Source organism: Equus asinus, chromosome 13, assembly GCF_041296235.1.
Source record: "Equus asinus isolate D_3611 breed Donkey chromosome 13, EquAss-T2T_v2, whole genome shotgun sequence".
NCBI classification, from domain to species: Eukaryota; Metazoa; Chordata; class Mammalia; order Perissodactyla; family Equidae; genus Equus; species Equus asinus.
Window position 1 is genome coordinate 10935001 of NC_091802.1, and position 18570 is coordinate 10953570.

General features: G+C 41.8%; 1 protein-coding gene across 7 annotated transcripts in view; it reads right to left on the bottom strand.

Annotated features, from left to right (window-relative positions):
- The window catches only part of NDEL1 (nudE neurodevelopment protein 1 like 1), an 85182-nt gene that overhangs the window by 54863 nt on the left and 11749 nt on the right, over positions 1-18570 (bottom strand). For 3 of the 7 annotated variants that reach the window (XM_070482350.1, XM_070482351.1, XM_070482352.1), the window contains exons 2-5: positions 4651-4747; positions 3386-3539; positions 2312-2460; positions 424-560 (exon numbers count right to left, since the gene is read on the bottom strand). In XM_070482350.1, the coding sequence (XP_070338451.1) occupies positions 424-560; positions 2312-2460; positions 3386-3539; positions 4651-4736 (526 nt within the window). In that variant the 5' untranslated portion in view covers positions 4737-4747. Of the gene's footprint in view, positions 1-423; positions 561-2311; positions 2461-3385; positions 3540-4650; positions 4748-12902; positions 13103-18570 lie in introns of those variants that run through there. The other 4 variants (XM_044745267.2, XM_044745266.2, XM_014864122.3 and 1 more) reach the window with 3 other exon arrangements.

Sequence of the window (18570 nt, forward strand, 5' to 3'; positions counted from 1 at the left end):
ACATTCACTATATGTATAATATGTATATGGCAATAATAATATGTAATGCTATTATCTGCATAACAAAAAGTTATTTAGGAAGAAGCAAAAAGGAAAAAACTCAAACAAACCAAGCAGTATGCGCACAGTGGTAGCGGTTGAGGCTTGGGAACAGACCAGGGTTTGAATCCCAAATGACAGGTACAAGACCTTGGACAAAACTCAAACTCCCTGTGCCTCAGTTTTCTGATCTACAAAATGGGGATAACAATACCTACCTCCTAGAGTGGAATTAAGTGTAAGTTAAGAGATTAAAATCACTTAGCATAGTGTCTGACAAAAGCATATAAATGTATAGCATTAAAAAGCTGATCCTGAAGCTAGCTTAGAATTCTGGCTTAGGGTCAGTAAGGTAAAGGATAAATATTCTTTAAGTTACTTTACCTCTTGCTTCATCCTTTAACCTCTGGACGGAGACCAACAAAGATTCCTTTTCATCAAGTTCACTTTCTAAAAATGCGTTTCGTTCGATGGCCTGATTTAGCCTTTGTTCAAAGTCCTCCAGTGAAACTATTGTTGCCCTAAAACAAAAAAAGACATTCGAGGCCATGAATTAAATAAATAACATGCAAATAGTTAACGCAAAAGGTAACTGTCAGTTTATCTCATGTCGTTTCCTGACCTAGAAAGCCTGGCCCAGTTGAAAGAGAATGATCTTACCCCTTTCTGACCTCTGGTGGCATTTAGTGTCTCTATTATCATTTGAGGCCATTCAATATATTTTTTTCTCTTAAATTCCCATCTAAAAATTTCTTAAAGTACCTTAAAGGAAGGCCACTTATTATACAATTTATATCTCCCATTGGATTTTAAACACAACACAATCAAGTTTACACATTGTCAGGAAGAAAACTTTTCAATAGTTTCAGAGTATGTAAGAATTAACCAAGAATTTGTTTAAAACACGACGTCCCAGGTCTCACTCCTTTTACTTTCTTCCTACCAACCCTTTTCTTCTTCCTGCATTTCTCATCTTACTTATTCAACAAATATCAACATGTACCTAGTATGTGTCCCCTACCCACTACGTGCTATCTGCTACAGAAATAAAATTTCCTTACTTCAAGTTAGAACTCCTAATGCCATGTCCAATTTTATGAAGTTCTGTCAACTGTCAAAACGTCTCTCGATTCCATTTGCTCTCTTCCAACCTTCTGTCCCTGGCTTAATTCTTCATCCATCGCCTGGATTACTCCTAAATGGTCTTCACATCTTTTCCTCCCTACTTCCAGTTCCTCAGTACCATCTTCTCAAATCACAGTCTGATATTACTCCTTGGTTTAAAAAAATCCTTAATCCCACTGCCTATAGAATGACTTCCGAACATAGCACACAAGGTTCTTCACAACCTGGCCCCGACCATCTTCCAGTCTCATCTTGCTCAGCCATACTGTCTCTACACACTTCAATCAAAGTCAAACATTAATACCTCACACACTTTCCTGCCTCTCTGCCTTTGCACCTCTCTCTTCAGCTGGTTAACTTCTACTCCTCCGCACAGACCCAGCTTCTCCAATTCCCCCAGGGTACTTCAGCACTCCCTTCTCTATGGCCTGGGGCAGCTTGTACACACTTTTACTAGAATATTTACCATATGGAATGTCCATATCTGTCACGCTTACGGGCAGTGGCTAGCTTATCTTTGTATTCTCAACTCCGGCATCCTATCAGACATTTAAGAGTCACTCAAATATTAAGGAAAGAAAAATCAGACAATAATTGTAAAGTAATAGGAATTAAGTTTGGAGCCGTTAACAAACAACTAATTATAGACATAAAGCTTGGCAGAGGAATAGCAAGTTACCATAGGTTGTTCAGCAAAATCATAATGAAAGCAGTATTTTGAAAAAAATTTATCCATCAGTATTAAAACAGAAGAAAATAAAAAGGCATAAAAATTTAAAGGCAGACTAGCTAGGAAATAACTGCAGAATTCAGGTATTAGATGTGAGGACCTACAAAAAGTATGATAGCATTGAGAACACAAAGGGAAAGACTGAGGAACAAATGAGACGTGTTTTTAAAAAAAAAACCAACAGGACGAACAATGGTACATGAAAGAAAGAAAAATGGAAAGAAAAGCTTGGAAGGGCATTATCTGGGGAGATAAGGATTTTGGTTAGTTTCAACGTATTGAATTACAGGTGACATGAAACCAAAAGGAAATGCTCTGTGACTGAGATCTAGGTGATAGGTTGAGCCTAAAGACATAGATTTTCATCACTGTTTGCCAACTCTGGTTATTCTAACAAAATGCACATCATTCATTTACCTTTTTGCTCGCTCCAGGTCATCATTGGCCTGCTCCAGCTCTCTCACATACTTATGCAACTGCTCCTTAATGGCCCGAGTCTGACTTAAATCATCTTCTAATACTGAGACCTGCTTGTAGCTTTGTGCATATTGATGTTCTAGTTTCTCCTGAGGGCATGGGTATAGGAAGGAAAGTATGTGTCACTAACATAGTTTTCTTTAATAAAGGATGCAACTCAAGTTAAAGAGGGGGTTGGGGGGTCCAAAGAATTCACCCATCATCTGTGTTGATGGTATCCCCTCTCCTTTTTACAATGTTTAGAAATAATGACACATTCATTCCTAGTGCCTTAACTCATATAGAATTTAAATAGTCAATCATTATCCTCTCAGAAAGAAATCTAATAACGATCTCTCTGAAAAGAAGTAAAATAATGAAACCATTGCCTCAAAAACCCCAATTATGGCAGGGGAACCTATGGGTTCTCAGGCTGAATGCAGCCCAGGGTACGCATAAAGAAGCAGACTGACAGAGTTCAAATTTCCTACCCCTTACCTGCCCATTCCCACCGTCCCCAAACCTACCCACTCCCTAGACACAGAAACACTCCAAGCATTTGACTAAGCAGGTCGTGAAGAGCAGCAAAAGGAGTTAATCTTTACTCCTGAAAATTCCTTTCTAGAAGGGAATTTTTAAATCCAAACTAAACTCCAAAACTAAAGGGACTATGAACTACAATTAAATAAATGTGTATTTCATACAAATAAAATTTTAAAGTACCAAAGAATGAGACAGTCCGTCAAAACAAATAATCAGGCAGCCTTTGAAAATTATAGGAACTACAACATAATATTATAGCTCGGAACAGTATAGCTAGGCAAACTGAGAGCTATAGAGTTTCTAAGTGAACTCCTAAACGCTACACCACTTTTCCCTTGAGTCTGCAAAAGCAAACAGTTTATGTCAAAAATTCGCTTTAAGCTTTTTTATTTTTTGTTGTTGCCTGCTGCTCTTAAGCTCCACGTGAAAAAATATATTTCCCATTTTAATGAAACCCAGCACATTACACACTGCTTCTATTGTCACAATTACCTTTAATGCCTCCACTTCATATTTCAGTCTTTGGTTATCAGCTTGCAAGTCTCTATTTCTTTGTTCAGCCTGTACTAATTGTGCCTCCAACTCTGCTTCTAATTCTCTGCTTCCTTCCTGGAATTCAACTAGCTCATCCCGAGCCTCCTGGAAGCTAATCAGAAACAAAGTGGGAAAGATGAGTTATAGTAGGAACCATAAGGATCACCTTGAAGATGATTATATATTCAATAATTTTTGCCTGAATGTTATGCTATCATAAAATATACTAAACAATACAATCTGTTTTGCATCTCTTACTCTACATTCAGGGTTCAATGAAAATGAGTTATAAGCCTCAAAAGGACTTACATTTTGTACAGTCACCCCTAGATCTTTCTTATTTAATATATTCATAAAGAAGCACATATTCTTATACTATAAATTAGTTTAATATTTAGATAAGTGTTTTTCAATATACTTGGTTTCCTTCATAATTCTATTATTTAATCTTATGCATTTTAAAATGTTATTCTGAGAAGGGGTCTATATGCTTCCCGAGCATGTTAAGGCATCTTTGGCACAAAAAAGATTAAGAACCCCTGCCACTGACACACACTTTCTATATTCCCTGGCACAACATAATAACTGGCTTCAGCAATAACAATACATAGCAATAAAAGGTTTGGTAAGGCTTAGTAAACTCTGTTAACCAAAGCAGGAAAATACATATACATTTTAGGATTCCATTTTAAAAAGAAATTTAAGACAAGTTTCGGTACTTCAAAATGTTATTACCTAAAAGTTTTCCCAACTAATTAAAATAACTGAGATTTTATAAAATGTTCTACATCCTTACAGCTCTTCTCCCTCCCTTAAAGCTCTGCTGGCTCCAGACACTGGTGACGCCTGCCTGAAGAGAACTACAGTCTGCTGTATGGAGCACGACACAGCTTATCAGCATCTCCAAAAGGCCAGAACGATGCAGCAGAATCACTGTACATGCAGCAGGCCAAAGATGGTCAACGCGAGTAATATGCATAAAGGAAGGTAAACTACCACAAACAACACTAAGTTTTCTTGCTATTTCAATAATTTGAGTAATATAAAGACTTACCGCATTTTTATACTATTTAAATACAAGCAATGTTATGACTATTTCTAGAATCCCAATCCTAAATCTGAAACTCTAAATTTAGCTTTATGTTAAAAAAACAAAAAGCCCAAGCTAGAGATGGTGTATTCCAAATGCCCTCCTCTATTTTTAGGATGCTTTTCAACCCTACCTTTGTTTATACTTCAAGGAAAGTTCCTTCCAATAAGCAGTTTCCTCCTTTAAACTTGAAAAATCTGGTATATCTTCACCATCCATGATCAGAAAGCCTGTGAAATATTAAAGACAAATTAATAGAGAACACAGGAATCTAAGTAAAAGTATAAAATCTGCAACACTAAGTTTGCAGCATTGGAGGGAGTTAAACATGAAAGACTCTAAGAGTAGTTTATTATAATTCAGACACACAAATCACTTCCCTGCCCCACTCTCAGGGAACACCAATATTATGGATGAGGTCACGATAGCAGAGGAGATCCAAAGTCCTTTGGTACAAAGCCACACGAAGCACTTTCAGTTGAAGCACTAAGATCTGGGTGAACTGGCCCCACAGAATCATCCTGCACACAAGGCTCCAGGAGTTGGTTTCCAGCCAACTGGTCTTCTGGGAATCAGGTGACAGAAACAAGCTTATTCTCAGAGCTGCTGCTACTGCACGTCCTTCTCTGTTATACAATTGCTTCAAAACATCTGCTTGAAATATTTTATACCAGGTGACCCTACTAGGAGATCAGACACCACGTTCCCAATAATTTACCATTATTACATTTCTAAAAACTTCCTGTTAATTATCTTTCAACTCCAAAGCTTCCTCCATAAGTGCACTAATCCCCCAACTTCAATGTTCTTTCATCTTGGTTCTTCTCCCAAAATGTTCAGAGAGAGGGAAAAAGTATCTAGTTAAGCATGCATTTGGACTGACTATCCAAAACTCCCAGTGATTGTCAGGCCAGATGGACTATCAAAGACACTGGGCTCGCTCTAGATTCATGCCCAGAGCGTTTCAGTCTTATCTCCTACAACCGCCTCCCCCAAGCATCCCAACTTTATAGTCCAGCAGTACTGTTCAAGATCATCATAACACACCATTCCGTTTCAGGTCTGGATATTTTCTCTACCTGGAATGGCTCTCCCTTCCTCGTGCATTTGGAAAGCTCCTATCTATCCTTTCAAACTTAGCTGTCATCTTTTCCAGAAAGCCTTTCTTGCCCTCACCCAGATAGCACTGAAATCTCCCACATTCTTGGCTACCTCTATACCCCACATATGCTTTCATGAACATACCTGCCACATTACTATGCATTTGCTTACACCTCATTAGGCTGTGTATTATTCTTATGTCTACCCCAGCACAATGCCTACCCAATAGCAGAAACGCAATAATACTTACTAAATTAAATCAAAATTAATTCAGCCTAATCCACACTGAGCAGTAAGAACTCAAAACCAGCTTTAAAAGTAAATTAATAAAAGACGTGGAACCAACCTACATGCCCAGAAACTGATGACTGGATAAAGAAGATATGGTATATATACACAATGGAATACTACTCAGCCATAAAAAAAGACAAAATTGGCCCATTCACAGCAACGTGGATGGACCTTGAGGGTATTACGTTAAGCGAAATAAGCCAGTCAGAGAAAGACGAACTCTATATGACTCCACTCATAGGTGGAAGTTAATATATTGACAAGGAGATCTGATCGGTGGTTACCAGGGAAAAGGGGGGATGGGGGGAGGGCACAAAGGGGGAAGTGGTGTACCCACAACATGACTAACAAAAATGTACAACTGAAATCTCACAAGGTTGTAATCTATCATAACATTAATAAAAAAAAATCACAAATCAAAAAAAAAAGAAAATTAATAAAGACTGAAGTTGTAGAGAACTTGGAGTTCATCTAGCACAAGCCACTCATAAAGGTTTAGCAAAAAGTCACAGACAAGAATATAGAACTCCAATTTCAGGGTGGGTATACCAAAGAGGTATAAGAGTGGTTTCTAGTTGAATAAAATTAAAATGTAACTTTATACACTTAGTTTAATTCCTTTTAGGCCTACTGCAACTTTTTCTGTTTTAGTCAAGTCTTTCCTGAGCACACCATCTATTATTACTTTTGATATCTGTTAGTCTATCTTCCAAATATCTTAAATTACCAATCAGCCTAAAAGTTCTTTGAAAAGAGATGGATCCTTGATATACTTTGCATCCCTCATGGCAGCACGCATTAGACCTTGCTCCAAGAAAGCACGTACTGCTTGCAAACATTTACTGAGCACCTACTGTGTGTCAGACACTGTTAAGTGCTGGATAAATATTTAGTGCACCCAATGCACTGTCCTCTAATCTGATTACCCTACACTGGCACACTTTTGTCTGTATTAATCTACTCTTAGAGATACCTTTATAGCATGATAGCACATTAAAATGTAAACCTCACTGAGTTGGGAGTCCTGTTGAGAGTGGGTTCTAGGGTTCCAATTCTGCCATTAAATTTCTCAAGCACTCTGCTTAATCTCTTAGTGTCTCAGTTTTTTCACTTAATGAGAGTTTGCACTAAATGATTTATGTTTCTTCAAGTATGTATACTGCTTAGCAAATAATACTGATTTTATAATCCTATCTTTTCATCAAAGTTCCCAATTCTCACTCCACTTTCTCAGATGTAGCAATAATCTTATTTGTAACTGTAATTTGTAGTAAGGTGTGAATGAGGATGAGGCTAATTCAGAAGCAAGAGGTATTCGTATTTCAAAAGAACATCCAAAGCATGCAAAGGCATCACACCAGGTGCTATCAAAAACTCCCGAAAGTTACTGCCCAAGTCTCCTTGAGGGGACGGACATACTTCATATTAACAACCCAGGTGAAGATATAATTACAGGACGTATAAGAGAAGCATCTACAGGTGAGGCAACCATCACTCCATCCCTTGAATGCTCTACATAAGGTCTTTCAAAAAAATGCCCCCAAAATTGTTGATTACATTTGAAATCTATGAATCCAGCCCTAAGGAAGCTCATGGGCACCGGTCCTCAAATTTGGATAGATGCATTTTGCCATCTGAACAATGGCAAGCACGTATCAATGTGCAGCTCAAATATTCAGTTTCTGATACACAATCCAATAAATTACAGTTCCGCAAAATGTTACGAAGATCAGAGAGTCACAAGAAGCAAAATCCTGCAGCTATTTACTCTATCTTAAACAAGAAACATTTGAAGAAATGAAAGGTTAAGTCTCTCCAGGTAGTTCCTTGAGGGCAGGACCTGTGTCTTATATATAAATCCTTTCTGCATCACCAGAAACATGGAACACGATACAAATTCACTATTTGGATTGACTTCTAATCTTTCTTTCATTATTCTCCCTGTACTTTCACTTTCTTTTATTAGTATCTGAATTCTATTTCAGGAAAGGAGTAAGGAAAAAAAATTTGTGGGTAGTTTATTTCTACCTCACAATGCACCACCATGTGTTAAATCAAGATTATAAAACCTATCATTCTCGGCTAGACAAAATTATCAGTCTGATGCATGCCAAGCCACATTCATAGTTACTTATAAAGCTCAGTTCAGGATCCCCATCAAAGATTAGGGAGCTGATGGGACTTATTAGGTAGAGCATTGGAGATACTATGGCACATTTGCTACCTAAAATAATCACTGTCCAGCCCTTCAGTCTTAAATGTGAATGGACAACCAAGAACCACCAAACAAATGAGAAAACCCAGTAGCACGAATAAGAAAATCCTAGGACCTACCGAACTGGGAGGAAACAGATAATTCAGGAAATGAGAAAACTCAGGAGGTTTACCTCACACACACTTCCTGAGACAGTCACAAAAGAAGAGAAAATGAAGACCTGGACAGCACAGGATGCAGGAAACAGCGGATCCAACCCAGCATTGCAAAGAAGAAACATCCCATGATGAAGCCTAGGCCATGAGGCCCAGAGAGTAACCCAGCCAGATGGTAGCTCCAGGAAAAATGAGGAATCCCATATAATAGACAGCATGACTGGGAAGCTGGATAAATCTGAGGTTGTGATGAAAGCCCATGACTCTTGTGTCGGTAAGAAAAAAAGCAAGTGGAAATTCGAGAGAAATCAAAACACAGTATAAGAAAGTCCTGACCCTTACACAAAACATTTTTTAAAGATTTCAAGTCTAAAATTTTTAATTTACTGATTATACTATTTTATGCAATTGAGATAAGTTCCATATTTTTATAGGCATCAATGAATTTCCTATTTTGGATCTTAAATTTACCATAAGTTTTGTATGTTGCTCCCTCGTAAGGTTCTAGGATTTGGTGAACAAGTTTGTATTTTTTTAATGCCCATTTTAGTTTTGTAAACTTTGATGATAATACCTCTCAGCCTTGGTCTTCTCAAAGTGAACATTTCTGTCTTTTTAGCTTATATTCACTTGACAGCCATCTTGGTCCCTTAAATGTTTTTGTTGTCATACTTTGGACCTTCTCTAGATTACATGTACGCCTTTCTGGAGTTGAGTGACTGGTGCTTCTTTTTTTTTTTTTTTTTTTTTTTTAAAGATTTTATTTTTTTCCTTTTTCTCCCCAAAGCCCCCCGGTACATAGTTGTGTATTCTTCGTTGTGGGTTCCTCTAGTTGTGGCATGTGGGACGCTGCCTCAGCGTGGTCTGACGAGCAGTGCCATGTCCGCGCCCAGGATTCGAACCGACGAAACACTGGGCCGCCTGCAGCGGAGCGCGCGAACTTAACCACTCGGCCACGGGGCCAGCCCCGTGACTGGTGCTTCTTCAGTACTTCAACAATTTATTCACAGGTAGGATACTTTTTAAGTTTTCAGTACTATTTCTGTTACTATGCAGCAATTGATATTGGCAATTGTGTGATCCATGGGCTGCACCCTTACAGAAGTTCATAATGACTAGTAGATGCCTTCCCTGGCATCTAACATTTATTCAAATATATTTTAATGTGGAGCCAACCATTCTACAAATAGGGTTAGGGCTGTTTTTATCTGTCAATGTTATCATTCACATGCCCAGTTTGAAACTTTTCTGTGTGAGGCTGTTTTTTGTTGTTGTTATTGACCTATTTATACAGTATCAGAAGACCTATGAGCAGGTATTACCTTGAAGAGCCTTAGCGAAGTAGTGTTCCCTGAGGAATCTCACTGTTTACACCGCTGGCTGTACTATACGGCATCCATTTGTCCCTGACTTTTGGTTCTTGAACAGGGTCATATTCTTAACGCAACTACCAATTTTTCCACCAGCGTCCCCTGGTGACTCAGGTTTTAAATAGCCTTTCGTGTGAAACTTCTTGAGAATCTAGTTCTATTTCTTGTATCCTCCTTGTCTAACTACTTAGTTTAGTGTCAAACAGTTCTAGCAAAATTATTTTAATATGTTTTTATTTTACATATGCTTCTCTATTTTCCTGATCAATCTTATGCAAAGTGAATGTTGACTGCAATTTTTCTAATTTACCGGCTACTTTTACCACTTGCTCATTGGCCTATCAAGTAGTAGTATAATCTGTGTCAGAAACCTTTTACTAAAATGACCATCATCTTTTCCAGAACAAGGCAATTAAAAAACTTAACCAGGGAACAAGTGGTAGGAGCAGCACAACATAGTGGTTGAGAGTCCAGACCCTGGAGTCAAACTGCCTTGGTTTGAATCAGACTCCTTTACTCACTAGCTGGGTGACCTTGGGCAAGTTACTCAACCACTCAGTGCCCCATTTCTTCACCTATAAAACGGAGATAATAATTAAAATAGGATTGTTATAAAGATTAAGTGAGTTAATATTTGTAAAGTACTTACTACAGAGCCTGGCACGTAGTAAACGCCACAGAAATTTCATTAAACGATAAAAAAAAACTGGTAGTTCAGGCATGGACCACTGAAGTATGACCACAAAATAAATGTGCTTCAGAATTTATAACATACAAATGAATCCTTAAAATTAATCACTTTCGGAAGCTATATGCATTTTCCAGTGATACCACCAATACTGAAAACATTTCTAAAATCTCTTTTGGAGCAGTCTTAACGAGCCAGATTAAAAACTAAACAAAAAGTTCTTTCTTTGTGGTCACACCTCATTTTTACTGCTTCCTAATCGGTATTATCAAGCTTTATCACTCTAATTTTATTCATCAGACTTACCCTTTTCAAAAATTAGATTTGTTACAAATGATAAAAATTTGCTACCAGTGCAGACATTCAAAAGACCTTTTCAGGGGCTGGAAAGACAGTCTGTTCAGTTTGCTTCAAGTTGCAGCGGGAGGATGTGTTTATTGTGTTATCTGAAACTATGTAACTAGAGATATTAAGGCTATAGAAAGTTAGCCAATATAGAGAAATATACTGCCAAAAAAAAAAAAAAAAGCTTTAATGATACATCTACAGTCTTCTGAAGCTGAAATGAAGGCAGATAACTAGGTACTCTCCCCTGCTACCCAAATCTTCCCTCAATACCATGTCTCACATGCATGGAGTGCAAATCTCAAAAGTATGACGACTTGTACACAGGGCACTATCAGACCGTATATGACCTGCAGTTATCTAGCAACTGCCAAACCAAGTCACGTGGGTATAAAACAGCCTGTCCAAAATGCTATATTTACAAAGAAACTCCTCTTTGTGCAACGGTAAACAAAAATCCACTTTATATGATATTGCTTCTTGTTAATAGTTGTAGAATGGACATGAGATTAGAAGAGTTCTTTTGGAACTCACTGTAGGTAATACATGACTTTTTACCAAAATTCTACTTCTCTCAAAAGGTGATATTTACAGAATTTTTAACTTTTCAAAGTCAATCATAAGTATGGTCTCCCTTTTGGTCCTGACTGTCAAACTTCTTTTTCTACCTTACGAAGTGCTCAGAAACTTACATCAGAAGTAATTTTAAGATTTAGTAACCAAATTTACCCCAGCATGGTTTAAAATGAGAATAAAAATAAGTTTTACAGATCTCATGAAAGCAAGATCTAAGTTTTTACTTATTTTAAGTGTTCCTCATCCAACTTCAATTTATTTAACTTAAAAAGTCAAAACAGAACTGAAAAAGAGCAGCTTCATAAGATTTAGCAACTTCTATCTGGACTAGGTCAACCTCTAACCAGAGCTAGCCAAAGGTTTTCTTTGTTCCTTACGACCTCTGATTTTAAATAACAATTTTAATAAAAATCCAGAAGAGAGATCTTTACTCGGTTCCCTTTTACTTCTCTTCAACCCAGGACTTAATGCTGCATTTTACCCCACCAACTTCATGACTTAGCATAGCCATTACCCTATTTCATAAGTGGATTAAGAGCAACACAGTTTATCAGACAAAATAATTAGCCAGCAACCCGTGAACAAGTTTCAGAGTAGGACTTTTTTTATAACTGAGTAGCAGTTCTTATTCTAGGTGAGGTTGGTCAACAATATTTAAATAAATCTTCTACTAGCTTCTGGTATATTTCTGGCAAGTGAGATTTTCTGTTTTGCTTTCTTGCTGAGGAGGATATAAAAATCCCACAAAGAGAAACCCTAACTTCGAGCCTAGAGTCGTTAATTCTGGTCCAAGCGAAGCCACTCACCAGTTGGGAGAATCCACAGTATAAATCACTTAACACCTCCCACCCCAGCCGGGCTCAATTTCCCCAGCCGTCGAACGGCGATAACAGAATCAATCAGGTATAACCACCACAGGGTGATGAGGTTCAAAAAAGATAGCAAGAACGTCCTGAAACGTGCAAAGGCGCTACAGAAATGGAAGGCAATAATCAGCAGTCAAAGAACCGTCGCTTCCTTGACAAAACTTAAAGGGTTACTCGGTAGCTACCAGCAAAAAAGAGGCGAGCACAAGCAACCCGAACCCGTCTGGTGACACTTCTCGGAACTCCAAAACCGGGCGGGGAGTCACGGGAATGCCATCGGAGCCCAACGTGGGCTGCTTCCGCTCTCGCCAGCCGCAGGAGAGAAGCGACGAGAGCTCAAAACCCAACCTGGCTCCAAACCACCCTCCCAGCTGGAGGGATGGGGGGAGGTTAGAGGGGGAGAGCTGGGCGCGCCGCTGCCACCTCCAACTGAGCCACTCCTTGCGCCACCAGAGCCCCGGCCCACGGTGCCACGTCCCGGCCTCCGTCCCCGGCAGCCCTCCCTCCACCCCCGGAAGCGAGCACATCCTCCAGAGACGGCGGAGCTCGCCCCCTTCCAGGGGCCCCTGGCGGGCCACCCCTCAGACCAGGGCGGGGAGGGGGCAGTTAGAGCGGTTGGAACAGCTGTCCCCGGACTGGTCGCCCCAGAACCTTGCCCCGGCCCGGCCCGGCGGGGCCTCAGACACAGCCCCCGGGCCCCGCAGGCTCCCCGGGGACAGGCCTCGGGGCCGCCGGCCCGGCCCGGCCCCTCGGGAGCGGCCCCGCACCGCAGGCTCACCTCCAATGTGTCAAAAACGCATGTTCGCCGCCGCTCCACCGACGTCTCCGCTCCGCTGGCCTGGCCAGGCCCGCCCAGCCGCTCAGCTCCGCTCCCTTCCGCAGCCCTGAGCTCCACTCCGAGAACCTCCGCGCCCGGCTCCTCCCCGACACGTCAGGGGCTGCCTGGGTGTCCGAGGCCATTCTGTGACGCACGGGGGCGGGGTTCGGAGCATGCGCGCGAGCGCGCGGGCGGCCAGGGCGGGGCTGTGGCGAGCACCGCGTCACAAGGGCCGGGTCGGCCCGGCGCGCTGACGTCAGGCTGGCGGCCACTTCTGCGCAGGCGCCCCCAGAGTCTGTGCCCTGTGGGTTTTCGGTCTTCGCGGTTACCCCAAAGGCTCTGCTGTTCGGGAAAGTGGCAGCACCTGGGTGAGAACGTGCCTTCCAGTTTTTCAGCCACCAAGGTCCTTCAGGTGTCTGTGTTTCTGTGTTCCCGTTTATAAAATGAGTGTCGGCTCAGATTTCACCTCCGAGTCTACCCCCGACCACCCAGTAGAATACCAGTATACTAGTCCCCTTCATCACTCTTTCACTCACAAAGACCTATGTTATTTTCATGGCTCTTCCACCAGCTGGAAATTTTATACTTGTTCTTGTCTTCCTCCAGTAGAATGCAAGTTCCATGAGAGCTAGAACCTCTTATGCCTGACTTATCCCAACAGATAGCTTGGTCTCAGACACAAAATGGGCCCTCAAATATCTATTGAATGAAAGAATGGATTCGTTGAAGGCACCAAGGGAATATGAATATCCATTTATATATTTTATATATCTAAGCGTATATTTATTTATATAAATATGTGTGTGTGTGTGTGTGTGTGTTTTCATCTCCCAGGGGCCCCTAAAGAATGGAATCCATTTTATAGGACTAGGAATTCATTTTATAGTCCTAAGGGGACTTGAAAGGGAAGAGGGCTGAGGGGGGACTAGCTCAGAAAGGGAGAATGAGGATGGGCAACTGCTTAGGAAGTGGAAACTTGAAGGAACAGAGTTGTTTTAAAAAATAATTTTAGGAACTTTTGCTGTGTAATGTACAATGTAATTCTCTCTGATGTCAGTGTTCTTGGAATTGAAGTTGTGGGTTTTTTGGACACGATAATGACGTGTAGGGCCTCAAGGTGAGAGCAAGGTGAGCCTAGGAGGTCCAGTTAGAATTTTGAGGAAATGGACATAAATAGGAACAATGCAAGATGGGTTGTAAGAGGGTCCAAATCAATGAAGATCAGAGAAGTGATTAATGGGGTTTGTGGGAAGGATGGCACCTTGAGCTGAACTCTAAAGAATATAGGGTTGAAAAGATCATAATAAGAGTAGTTCACTTTTGTTGTTTCATCTGTATGTACCGGCAATTGTGCTAAACGCCTGGTTTGCATAATTTAATCCTCACAATGACCCTGTGAGATAGATACTGTTATTATTCCCATTCTACAAATGAGGAAGCTGAAATGCAGCAAGATGAAGTTGCCTAAGGTCACTCAACTAGAAAAAACAGGACTCAAGATTCAAACCCACCTAATCTGGATTGTCTAACTCCGGAAACCACACTATTAACCACTACTATGCTGCCGCTCAAGAAGGGGGACTGTTAATAACTACCACCATTTATTGGGGTAGAGCAGTGTGCTAAGTGCTTTACATACATTGTCTCCCTCAATCCTCACAAGCAGCGTGTGAGGCTGGAATTATTACCTCCATTTTATACACTGGAAAACTGAGGCCCAGAGGAGCTGGCGTTTAAACCTAAGCAGGTCTGAGCCCAAGCCCAATGACCTGGGACATCATGGAAGCTCTTTGAGGCTCTGGGGCTCTGCTTCCCTGGCTGAAGCTGTGCTCTGGCCGATGAGATCACAGGCAGAGAGACGATGAGGCAGGGAGGCCTTCCTGTGAACCTAGTGCCAAGACATAACAGTCCCACCCCAAGAGGAAAAAATAAATAAAGGCTGCAACTCTTGTCCTTCCTGGCTGAAGTCCTGAGAAACACACTGAGTCACCTAATGGCAGGCCAGGCCCTGCATAAAATGTTGGCGTCATCTTCCCGGCCACCACCCCTCCCACCTTCCCACCCAGTCTGGACCCAGAACTGGTGTTTTTCAAGACTGATGTGTTGGCTCCATCTTAATGAATGGGCTTTGCTTAGCAGGGCCCTCAGAGAGATCAAAGCCCTATAACTGATCGCCTTCCTCTGTGTTGGTTGAGCTTTCTTCCAAGTAAAAGCAGCCTTTCCCCCCTCCCTGTTTCCACATGCCCATCCAGGGAAAATAAAGTGGAAGTGAAGACTGAAGACAGCCTCTAAGGGGAACAAAAGTTACAAAATCAGCTTTGTGAAGGTAGAAAAGGTGAGTGAGGGTTGCCCCAGCCTCTGCCTTCATAAATTACTAGGAAGGGGTTTGCTGAGGCATAGGTCCCAGTACAGGATCTTCCTTGGATTGAGCCAAAGGGGTCAATGTCACAGTCCTTGAGAGCATGCACAAGCGTCCCAACATCTTCCCTGCCACAAACTCTGAGACTCGAGAAACAGAGGTCAGGTTCCACCACTGGGAGACGTGGGGGATGACCAGCTGACACTCATGGAAACTCTAGCCAATGAGGATGCTGGAATCCAGCCACATCACACACAAAAGGTAATGCTGTGCACCCAGGCCTGCCATGAAAACTCTTGAGGAGATGGGGCATATATAACTCCCTGTTGAATCAGGTAAGCAGACACCTCCAAATCAAAGGTTTGATTCAGCCTAATCTCTCCATATTTTTTAGCCAGTATTTTTTGCTAAGCTTTAGGGGCATAGATCAGGCTGGGCAAGGGACTCCCAATAGCAAGCTGGTTACCAATGGCCTGCTGTAAATGTCCATCAGATGTCCCACCACCACCTCCAGCTCTTCATGTCTAAACCCCAAACAGATTCTTCTTTTGCCCCAGTTGAAATTTCTGAAATGATTTTCATATTTCCGCCAATGGTGTCATCACTCCCCTAGTCCCTAAGGCACGAAGTCCTCGTCAAATCACCCTTAATTATCCCCTTCCCAGCTTTCATTTCACTCACGTGGTCACCAAACCTGAAAGACTTTCCCTTCATAAACTTTCTCAGATAAATCCATTTTCCAGTATTTTCCCCCTGAATCTTCCCAGTCCAAAGTCTCCTATTTGTCTGTCCCTCCCTTCCCAAACTTCTGTCGCTAGAATTTCTTCTTGTTCCAGTGCAGCAGTCAACACAGTCATCTGAATGCTCTTTCTAAAAGCCCGCTGTGTACAGAGCATCCCGGGCTCCAAAACTTGTTTTGGCGTTCTGTTGCCTTTTGATAAAGTACGAACTACAAAATCTGCCGTTCAAGGCTCTCCCAAAGCAACTCCAACCCACTTCTACAGTCTCCTTCCTATAGTTCATCTATCTGGGCCTGACCAGACCCTCCACGGTGTCCCCCAAATGGACATTTCCCTTCTTCTCTGGGCCTTTTATTGACTCCCACTGCCCTATGCACTACAGCTGCTCCTAGGCTTGAAGTCTCACTCGTATACTACCTCCTCCAGGAAGCTTTCCCTGATACATAAAGTGAGTGTTCCTTCCTCTGAGCTCAAGTAGAGCCCCGCATAGTTCATAGGAGACTTACTGAACACGGCCTTTTGGTCATGGAAGTGTCTTTGCTTCCCCAAGAAACCAAAGCCCACGGAGCACAGGGACAGTGTTGATTGTCCTAATATCCCCCAGCAATAGGCACTTAGCAAACACTCGTTTAATATGCTTCAACGAAAGTGAAAGAATGAATCGATGGTTTGATGGCTAGAACTCCAAATGCAAGATTGACAGCACTTTGTAGAAAAATGCCTCAAATTCTGAGCAAAATTACCACATAGAGAGAAAATTTTCACTGGTATGAAAGGCTGAACTTAGGTGATGCCAGGTTACAGAGGAACCGGGATTGGGGTCATGGGCAATTATGACTTTTCTTGAGCCCAAATCTTAGACCCAGTCTACAGCACCTACAGTCCCCAAAGCAACATCTTTTCCTTTTGTAATAAAAAATAGTAATAATAATAATAATCTTTTTGATTTAAAAAATTATATACTTGGGGGCTGGCCCCATGGCCCAGTGGTTAAGTTCACGCGCTCCGCTGCAGGCGGCCCAGTGTTTCGTTGGTTCAAATCCTGGGCGCGGACATGGCACTGCTCATCAAGCCACGCTGAGGCAGCGTCCCACATGCCACAACTAGAAGGACCCACAACGAAGAATATACAACTATGTACCGGGGGGCTTTGGGGAGAAAAAGGAAAAAAATTAAATCTTTAAAAAAAACAAATTATATACTTGGACCTTGAAGTGAGAAGTGGTTTTATAGAGAGGAAAGTCATTCGTTGGCTATGAGTTTAGTGCTTGCTCTGTTGTAGGCACTCTGCTAAGCCTTGAGGATTCAACCATGTAACTGTAATAAAGTGTACCCTGTCCCCACCCTCACCCCAACACCTGCCCCCACCCCCACCCCCATGGAGCTTATATTCTAATGGGGAAAACAGACTACAAGCAAATATACAAATTTATTTCTGTCAGGTCATAATAAGTGCTATAAAGAAACATAACCAGGGGGCCAGCCTGGTGGTGTAGTGGTTAAGTTCGTGCACTCCGGTTTGGCAGCCCAGGGTTCACTGGTTCAGATCCTGGGTGCGGACCTACACACCGCTCATTAAGCCATGCTATGGTGGCATCCCACATATAAAAATAGAGGAAGATGGGCACAGATGTTAGCTCAGGGCCAGTCTTCCTCACCCCCAAAAAATAAAAGCAACAGAGATGTGAAATTAAGAACATAAAAATATGTGCAGGTGACTTAAATAGAGACATTTATCTTACTTTCTATCATAGTGTCTGGCATAGAGTGGGCATTCAATATGAATGACCAGCTAGGTGGTCTACAGAATGCCAGAGACTTCTACCAGATGGTAAATTTCCCCTCCAAGATAAGAAATGGAAAAAGTGCCCGGCTGGCCCCATGGTGTAGTGGTTAAGTTCAGCTAATCTTCCTCAGAAAAAAAAAAAATTCCCACTTCTGGTTGGTCCCTGACCCTTGGCCCAGCCTAGGGGAACTCTGTACTAAAGGGAAGATAAAGTTCCACTTATTGTCTTTATTGCATCCTCAGTAGCTTCTTGAGCAAACAATGCTCACCAACTACCCAAAGCAACTCAGGCTCCCAAACCTCCGCTCTTCCATCAGAATTTGCCCCCTAAATTTCAAACTCCAGATGGCTGTAAGTTGACAAAAAGGCAGGAATTGGGTATAATGAATTTGCTATGAAATGTCTTGGGTTCCAAATCCCCTTGCTGTTCCTTCTCTTTCCCTTGTGTCTGTCTGAGAATGCAGCCTGCTTCTCGCCGTTGCAGGGTGTTTCACCCCCAGGGCCTCCAGGTGTAGCTTGCTGAAAAATGGCTCTCGCAGGTGAGAAAAATGAGGACAATTTAGGTTGAGGCTGCAACAGACCTTCTTGTCAGAATTCTGCCTTGGTCGCCGGTACTTGGAAGGAAAGGGTGCTCGTCCTAATCCAGAGGGGTAAACTGAGGTTGCAAGAGTCTCTGCTTTACCTTTTCTCCGCTATTGATGGAAACTGATATCCTGCCAGGCCCCCATGAACCTCTTGGAGCCG